The 8,912-nt window shown below is 46.3% G+C and overlaps 1 protein-coding gene across 3 annotated transcripts; it reads left to right on the top strand.

Annotated features, from left to right (window-relative positions):
* Window positions 1-1,727: 1,727 nt before the first annotated feature.
* TVP23C (trans-golgi network vesicle protein 23 homolog C) lies at window positions 1,728-8,352 on the top strand. 3 transcript variants are annotated; one of them, XM_052808099.1, is made up of 7 exons: window positions 1,728-1,838; window positions 2,565-2,647; window positions 3,534-3,678; window positions 4,161-4,250; window positions 5,537-5,668; window positions 5,757-5,885; window positions 6,870-8,352. In XM_052808099.1, exons 1-7 carry the CDS (start codon window positions 1,836-1,838, stop codon window positions 6,900-6,902), a joined length of 615 nt encoding a protein of 204 aa, XP_052664059.1. In that variant the 5' UTR covers window positions 1,728-1,835; the 3' UTR covers window positions 6,903-8,352. The 3 variants fall into 3 exon arrangements, with proteins under 3 accessions (XP_052664059.1, XP_052664058.1, XP_052664060.1); XM_052808098.1 differs by having other exon boundaries at window positions 1,738-1,847; XM_052808100.1 differs by lacking the exons at window positions 1,728-1,838; window positions 2,565-2,647 and adding an exon at window positions 2,659-3,212.
* The last annotated feature ends 560 nt before the right edge of the window (window positions 8,353-8,912 follow it).

Below are 8,912 nucleotides of genomic sequence, written 5' to 3'. Positions count from 1 at the left end.
TGATGGTAATTTCTGCAATATCTCTTACGCTGCAGCACCACCAGGTTTTAGATTTTTGCAGAGAAACCACAGGGAAGATTGTCCAACAAGAATACTTCATTGGTACAAGCACTTCATATGCTTCCACATTATTGCTTTAGAAGATTATATTTTTAACTAAGAACTCGGGACTACTGGTAGTGATGTGTGCTAGTGCTAAAGGAGAGCTCACATGCGGCCCCATTGCTTGCTCTCCCCTCTCCCACCAGCGTGTGGTAGACGTGAAGCAGATGAGGTACCAGAACAGCTCAAAGCACTCCTGGGTCAGCCCAATTAGAGACTTTTTTGTCCTTAAAAAGCTCTGGATTTCTACATCTTTGCTTTGATGTATGACTTGCTATAGTCTTACAGGTCTGAAATCTCTTTTAAGGCATATGAATATACTAGTGGATGAGCTAGTCCCCAAAATAACTAAATCTGAACTAAACATGTAGTCCTTCTAGAATACAGCAGCTGCCAGATCCACCCGGTAAGCAGTTATGGCTGGAACCGGCTATGGTAAGAATGACCCAGACAGGGAGAGACCCTTTTTGCTTCAAATAGGATCAAGCAGTGATCCTTCAAACAGGTGGCAAGTGATAAAACAATGTTGTGCCTCATTGCAAGGCAAACTGTTCCATTGCACTTGCCAAAATAGATGGAAGAACAACTGGAAGGAATAACTGTATAGTTAACTTTGTTGTCTTCCTTTATAAATGAAGCGGAAATTTACTCACTTCTTCCCTAACGAATGTTTTGTGACTTAATTGTTCATGTACAAAAAACGTTGGGCAGCGTGTTTCAGACGAGCTGTTTGCGGACGGTTTCCTTGGAGTGCGAGCGAGCTCGCAGCTGCTGATGGATCCTTGGGTTTTGTCCCTCGTGTATGCTCACGCTGATGGCTGTAACGAGCAGTTTTAAAATCAGGACACTGCCACCCTGTGCTTTTTTCCCTGAAAGCTCTGTGCCTGCCTGTAGACTTTGTAAAAATCAAAGCTTAAAGTTTCCCCTTTCTTTTCAGTGCGTCTGCTCAGCCTTTTATGTTCTAAAAATACTGATCTGAGGGTGTTACTTTATTTTGAGCTTTTTCTATCCCATTTTCTAGACATCCAGTTGGGTTTTTTTGGTGGTGCTTTTTGTTTTGGGTTTTTTTTTTTTACCTCTGCCAGGAGCAGATTTTTACTGAGGTACCCGGGAAGGGGCGCAGTGAAGCGAGAGCTGGGTGGTGCGCACAGGCAGCGCGCGTTAGTCGACAGGAACGCTCCCCTGCCCCGTGCGAGGGAACAGGGTGGCTAAAAACCCGAAACGCGGCCTCGGCACGGTGCATGCTCCTCAAGGCGTTCTTCGGGTACGCCAGCGATGAGGAAAAGCGAGGCGTCAGCGAAGCCGCTTTTCCTCTCAGAGCTCTCCCTCCCACTAACTCCACTTGACACCGGCTCTGGGTATTACGTGTTCGCGGCTCACGAGGGAGCACCCCAGGGCCCCCGGCCGGCTGCCCAGCGCTGCAGGAACCCCCCCCCCCGCCGGGGACCAGGCCCGGCCCCTCAGCGGCCCGACCCCCGAGTACGTGGGGGCCGGGGCCAGCCCCTCAGCTGCCGCCGCCAACGGCGCCAACGGCCCCAACGGCCGCCTCTCCTGGCGCCGCCCCCCGCGACGTCACCGGCAGGAGAGGAGGGCGGGGGGAGGAGGAGCGCGGCCACGTCTGCCGCGCCGTCGCGCCGGGCGCGCACGCGCGGAGGGGAGGAGGGGCGGCGCGTGCCGGGATTGGCCCGCGGCGCTGACGTGGCGCGGCAGGCGGAAGTGAGGGGACTCCGACCATGGTAGGGCAGGTGAGGCGGCCCCCGCCGGGCGGGGTCAGGGGTCAGCGCCGGGAGCGGGGCCGGGGCCGGGGCGGCTGCGGCAGCGCCCGCGCCCGGGCACCGGGGCGGGGGGGAGGCAGGCAGGCGCTTTCCGCTGTCGTAGGCCTGCGGCCCCCGGCGGTTGTGCCGCCAGCCGGACGGTTCGTCGTTGTACAGGGCGGCGCGTACCTGTGCTGGTGGAGAGCCCCGAGGAGGGCCGGTGTCCGGGTGAGAGCGCTCGGCCGGTCCGGGGCGGGTGGTGCCGCGTTTCTGCGGGGCCTGCGGGAGAGGTGCAGCCTGTCTGTGAAAACAGCCAGTTCTCATTCTGTCACCGGTGTATTCGCCGAAAGGCGGGAGGACGCGGGCCTGCTGCCTGACGTAGGAATAGCTTTTGTACAAGGGGCTGGGCTCTCCGAAAGGGGTTAAGAATAAAAGGCCCTAGACGAGGCTGTGAAGTTAACTGCCTGGGTGCAGAAAGGAGCCTTGGACTCACACTGTGAGCTTACGTAGTCTTCACAAAGCACAGATCGAAACATTTAATGCTGCTTTTTTTGGTTTGGATGTGGTTAAATTTTCACGTTCTTCCCAAATTCATCTTGATTTTAAGGTGACACCGTAATACTTCTGAGTAATCAAAACTGTCTCTGCTTGAAGTTGAAAACAGATTCTTTTTTCTCATGTGACTCTTTGCATCTGTTCCCGCTTTAGGACAGCAGTGATGACATTGAAGATGTGTCTCTCTTTGATGCAGATGATGATGTATCCAGGAGATCAAAAAAGTCAAAAATAAGGTCGGTGGCCACAGAGAGAGTTTCTACGTCAGTTCTAGGCAGAAGCACAAGGAAGGAAGGACTGCCATGTTACATCAAAATATGTAATGGCAAATACCTTCTTTATTTATTTGGAAGTAATGGAGAGTAATTTCTGGATAACTGAGACCACCAGTTTCAGAAGCTCAACTGGAATTTGTAGATCTGTGCCTTCATGCTTCTGGGTGCCCTAACATGTAGTATGTGTTTGTGTCCCTGTGTGTAAGGAGTCTACACTGATACAATGACTCTGTGTAACGGGAGGTTCTCACCCTGTTGAGTGCTGGTTCTGGGCTAGTCCACTATCTCTTCCCCAGTCTTTGTTCTCAAGTATGTTTGGTGCTGCACTGCTGTCTGTCACGTCCTGGTGTAGTTGGTCCAGCCACCTCCTTCCTCGTTCTGCCCAAACTCCTGCCACAGAGCAGTGTCCATGCACAGGTGCTGTGGTGACCTCAGCTCTGTACTACACGTTTCTGACAGGGAAACTGCAGAAATCAGAAAGAAGGACAAGTCCACCGTATTGAGAAGTCTGATCTTTCCTTCAGAGGTTATTTCCTCTGTCAGAACCTTTTTAAATTTAACCCATAAAAATTGCCTTACATTGAACACTAGGTAAAACTCCCTGTCCCCTTCCACCCTAAATTCTGTCTGCACGTGGGATATCACTGCATGTAGAATGTGTCTTCCTTATGATGAGCTTCTAGTCAGTTTATTTCCCATATTTTCAGAAGTTGTTGCACACTGGGTTCATGTTACGATGCTGATCCTTATCCTGTGAGTTGACGGGAGATCACTTGGCAGTGTCATTTCTCTGAAATTGCTTCAGTCTTGTCTGAAAGAGCTGTGACTGTGCTGTACTTCATTCCAGGCATCCAGTGGCATCATTTTTCCACTTATTCTTCCGAGTCAGTGCGATAGTTGTCTATCTGCTCTGTGAGCTCTTAACTAGCAGCTTTATTGCCTGCATGGTGACAATTATCCTCCTCTTGTCCTGTGACTTTTGGGCTGTAAAGGTAAGTTCCTTTTATGCTTTTTGTTATCTTCGTCTTACTATATAAGAATAAATGAAGAGAGTGATATTCACATCACAAAAAAAGTAACTTGTTTGTACCTTTCCCACAAAATGATACCCAAAATACCCTCAAGTACTGTGATGTATTGCAAAGCGTTACGAAGTAATAACTCTTAATTCTCTGTATACCTGGTTTCTTTTTGAAAATCAAATGGAGAACATATATTAGGTTTTCTGTGAAGGTAGCAGAGGCTTCATTATCAGATCACTTTCGAATCACCAGAAATATGCCTCACAGTAATTTGGTATTGTACTGGACATATTAGAAAATAGATTGTTGTGGACATAAGAGCCACGTAATCTTGTTTTCCCAAATGTGAGGCAGATGAGCAGCATTGAAAATAGCAACTCAAACAGCTGAACTTTGGCAAATGGTTTCTTTTAGCAGAAGATATAAAGCTCATTGCTTTTCTTCTATTTCAGAATGTCACAGGGCGACTGATGGTTGGCCTTCGCTGGTGGAACCAGGTGGATGATGATGGTAGAAGTCACTGGGTATTTGAAGCCAGGAAGGTAAATTCTTTTTTTTTTTAGTTGCTTCTGTTTTATGAAACCCCTATTAATTAGTGGTTATGCTTGTAATGGTAGATTGCACAGCATAGATATTTACTTCCAGCCAGAGATCTCTGACCAAGTGCTTGTTTCATGTAGGCTGCTGAGTGAACTTTGTGATTGTTGAATTATTTAAAAATTCTCTTGATGTATTCATCTGGCTTTGCGTAAGTAATGTAAAAGTTCCACATAGAATGCAGTAAAGGTTCCCATACCGTGCTAGTAACCTATAGGTTTTCTGGTGTGAACTTGGAACAGCTGACAGAGCTTTTACCTCCTATAGAAAACTACTGGAAGTAGGAAGAAATACGTATAGCATTTGTCATGGCTATTACTGTGCCTTTGAGTTCTTGATGACTACTGCTAAGTCTGTAGTATCTCTAGTATCGCATCTGTCAGGCACCTCACAACACTTCCGGTATTTACCCTTTTGATCCCTATCTTTTATCTCTGTATGGAGGTAGTGACACTTCTGGCATGCAGATCTGGAGTGAGATAAAGATCATTTTGTGCTGTCACGTGTCTGCAGTGGTGTAGGGACTTGAACCTAAACCTTTCTCCAGCTGAGTTTGTGCCTTAACTACAGGCACATTCTTTCTCAAAACAATGCTAGTTTAGAAAAGCTAGATCATATTGGTGGAGGAGGGGGAAAGGTAGCCGAACTGCTGGTGATGCTGTAAATTTACCCCAGTCCAGATTTTTTAAATGTTACAGGAAGGAAGAAGTGAGTGCTTGCTTGGGATCTTCTGCTCTGTAAAGACTTTATGAAATCAGTAATGTGGTGTGAATCAGACCTCTGTGTGTGTAAAGAAAAAATTACCCTACTTTGATGTCTAAAAGTATCATTATTTAGTTCTGCCAGTGGTAGGATTAGTGAAATTCTGATTGTGCAGTGATTTGGAGGTAGAAAACATTACCAGTTTGGCTGTTTCTAAGCATTGTAACTGAACCATGCAGTAAATGTCACGTTTCCCAAATGTAACCTTTAATCCCCAAGGATTCCAAGGCGATTTGATGCTGCCACCTCCACTGTTTCTGATAGAAAACTGATAAAAGAGTCCCTTAAATGGAAACATCTGCTACTGCAGAAAAATCTTTAGGTGATGTAGAAATTGATCTTGAAAGCACCCAGTACTGTTGTGTGGAGGTGAAAAACGGGGGGCTTGTAGATTCTGGACTGTTTTTAATGACAATGTGACCTATACAGTGGATCACCCTGTTAATCTCGATTTCCTTTCTGTTTCTAGGTATCGGCGCAAGGGAGTAAAACCTCATCAGAAGCAGAGTCCCGAATTTTCTGGTTAGGTCTAATTACCTGTCCTATGATCTGGGTGATATTTGCTTTCAGCGCTCTCTTTTCTTTCAAAGTGAAATGGCTGGTGAGTGGACTCCCTCAACTCAGTAATAGATCCTGTATGTTACAGGCAAGGCAGTGTAAATCAATGACTGTATTTTCCTGTGTCTTAGGCAGTGGTTGTGATGGGAGTGGTGCTTCAGGGAGCCAACCTTTATGGTTACATCAGGTGTAAAGTTGGCAGTAGAAAGAACTTGACAAGCATGGCAACCAACTATCTTGGGAAGCAGTTCTTGCGGCAGGTAAGTGTTCCAGGGTTTTGGAAACCCTCCAGTCATATTTGTTTCTGTCCATCAGCTTCCTTACTGCCTGGGCCATGAAAAGAAAGACTGAAAAAGTTGTTATTTGTAGTTCTGCAGAGGGAACCTTCACACCTTGCTGCCTTGTGAATTTGAGCCCCTTTAGTAAAGTCACAGAGTAACTTGCTAATTATTGGCATCAAGTTCCATTTGCATGTCATGAGCTCATGTTATTTGCTGGTGCCATGGACAGGTGCCATAGAAGTTACTGGAATATGGCTGGTATATTGGAAATAAGGAACACAGTGAATGTGGTGACAGAATGAAATGTTTTTTGATAAACTATGGCTCTTGGATAATGTGTTGCTAAATTACTCCTTTCATTGCACTGCTTCCTCTTGTGCTGTTGTGCTAGCCACAAAACTATGCACCTGGAGGGATGTCGCATTGGTCCTTGTGCTTCAGTGCACAGCTGCAGCGTGCATAGCTCTTAGCTGAAAAGGCTGCCATTGCCTTTTATGTTCTTTTTCACTTCCAACCAGCTCTTTTCAGGAGGTCCTTTTCTGCCCCAGCACTGGGTTTTCTTCCTTCCATATGTCCCTGCAGCAGTAGGCACAACCGTCCCCTGTTCCACTTCTAGGCTGTCATTTGACTTCTGCTTTTACGGAGTTTCCTCAGTGTGCTATATTATGTGGACAACTCCGAGGACAAGTGGTTTGCCTGCCACAGGTTCACAAATGTTTGCTGGAATTACTCTCATTAGTGTAATCAGAAGTTCAAACACTGATAAACCTTTCTTGGCAGTCTGTGCTGGGATTGTGCTCTTCTGTAGCTGGATTTGCTTCTGAATGCTTTTACCACTGCAGTGGTTAACCAGAGGCCCAGACCATTCTCAGTCTCTGGCAGAATTAGTGCCTTGCCCCAGAATCATGGCAGTGAGTCACATAGTTCTCCTGTAGTCCTTTTCTTCTTTTTTGCCTTCTGCAGACTGTGGCTAAAGAGGACCAAACAGCATCCTGAGAGTGGTAGAAGCCTCAAGCCAGACTGGATTCACAGTAGTGGACAACAGAGAATGTTGCTCTGACCATGAGATTTGGGAGCTGCATACGTGAGGTGTGAATTAAAAGAAGTAAATAAATTGTGCAAGACTTCAGGTTAACACTCCTAGCAACTTATATTCGATTTTCCACTAGCAGTTTGTGTTTCAGTCCTTTCTTTAGTTTGATTAATTAAAATTAATTTGCCTAAACTTTAAATTAAAAAATATCCTAGGTGGCTCTCATACAGGTTTAGAACTACTGGATGAACTGGGAGAAAATTGCTGGACATCCTTCTTCAGAAAAGCCATGCACAAGCCGAGACTTCCGTTGTCCAAGAACTCCCCCAACTCCTCCAGCAGTTGGTGCCTCAAATAATTTCAGTTGTGGCCGTTGCTGTGTTTTGTTCTTGGAGGTCATTGGAGGTCATTGCTGCTTCTGTTATGAAGTTTAGATAGTACTCTTTTGGCTCCGCATCTCTCATTCTGTGATTTGAATGGTGCTGAGGTGGTTGCAGTGAAGGGCATCTAAAGGAAATGTTGCTGTTGGCTTAGTAAGAAGATCATTGACGTCTCGTGAAAACTGCGGAAAGTGACTTCTGAGCAGCTCTGGTCTTTTATTTATCTGAAGCATTCTTGGAGGTCTCAGTAACATCTTAAGCTCTCAGTAACATCTTAAGCCCCTGGATTTATGGGAAGTCCCGCTTCTACCTGTAGGCCTGCGTCTGTATGGAGAGTATAGCAAGAATAAAACCAGGTTACGAGGAAGGTTGCAGCGACAATTTCAGAGACAGAGCGAATCTGAGAGCAGTCATCGTCTGACTAATGCTGTTAAAGTGATGCCATCTGGCGTCGTGTCGGCGCTGCGCAGTAGTGTGCGTTTGGTGCCGTGGGTCTTTTTCTCTGGCCAGGAGGGTGTAGGGTGATGTGATCTGCAGTTTCCTCACTAGCCCCTCGGCACAGAGTCGCAGGGAACGGGACCGACAGGGTTTTACATTTCTTGAATCCATGCAGTATGCTGTCCTCAAGCCATGCTCCCCAAGGAGTCTGTGGCTGGAAAAAAAGCATTTTGTAGGATGGTGAAATGTTGGCTGGCAGTGTTCACTTAGATGACAGAAAGTGGTGTGTTTTGTGTGAAAAGCTGTATGAAAGGGATCAGTTCCTTCTTGTCATGTAATTCTGTTCAAGGCAGATTGTGCTTTTGCAGCGGCGGATATTGTAAACTTTGGATGAGATATTTTAAATTAAGAATGTGGTTTCTTTTTGAATAATGGGTATTGTTAATTGTGGGATTGCGTTAACATGATTTCTCTCCCTGTACTGTAGCAATACTTGGGAGCTGTACATTTGTTTAACTCTTTGAATTGATACCTTCCTTTTGTAAATATGTATTTATAAAATCTTGAAATTAAAATAATGCTTTGTTTAACCAGACCAGATATCCCTTCTATGATTCATGCCTGAGCTCTTTTATACACTGTGTTCATGTAATGTAGTTTTAACAGGGGTTACTTGTCAACTTAAATGGTGCTGCTTAGTGAGCTCTGGCACAGTTCCTGTCACCAGGGGTCTCGGACAGTTTTCCCTGTGCAAATGCTTTCTTTGTAAGCGTGCTGGAGTGGTTATCTTGCAGAGCTGAAGTAATTGTCGCTCTATAAGGCTCTGCTGGAGTGGCTAAGAGGCTTCTTCTGAGGACACACTCAGAGGGCCCCTCTGCCCAGGTCCCTGGCTCGCTCCTGGCAGGTGGCAGCGTGCTACCGTAAAAGCTCGTGCCACCACGTAGCGGGAAGTTCTAGTCCCCATTTACGTGGAAGGGATGATTTATTTCTAAGGAGTGAATGTAAACAGGCCAAATGAAGTCAATCACTGAAGTAAAGGTGCTTCTACAGCCACGTGGGGACGTGCAAGTGCAGCGTCTGGCTGGTACAGCACGATGGAACGGAAATCCTTTCTGCTCCAGTCCAACAAGCTCCCAGTTTGCCACTGGTGTTGGA

Source organism: Harpia harpyja, chromosome 14, assembly GCF_026419915.1.
Source record: "Harpia harpyja isolate bHarHar1 chromosome 14, bHarHar1 primary haplotype, whole genome shotgun sequence".
Taxonomy (NCBI): Eukaryota; Metazoa; Chordata; class Aves; order Accipitriformes; family Accipitridae; genus Harpia; species Harpia harpyja.
Note: the sequence above shows the minus strand (reverse complement) of the source record. Positions and strands in the feature narration are given on the sequence as shown.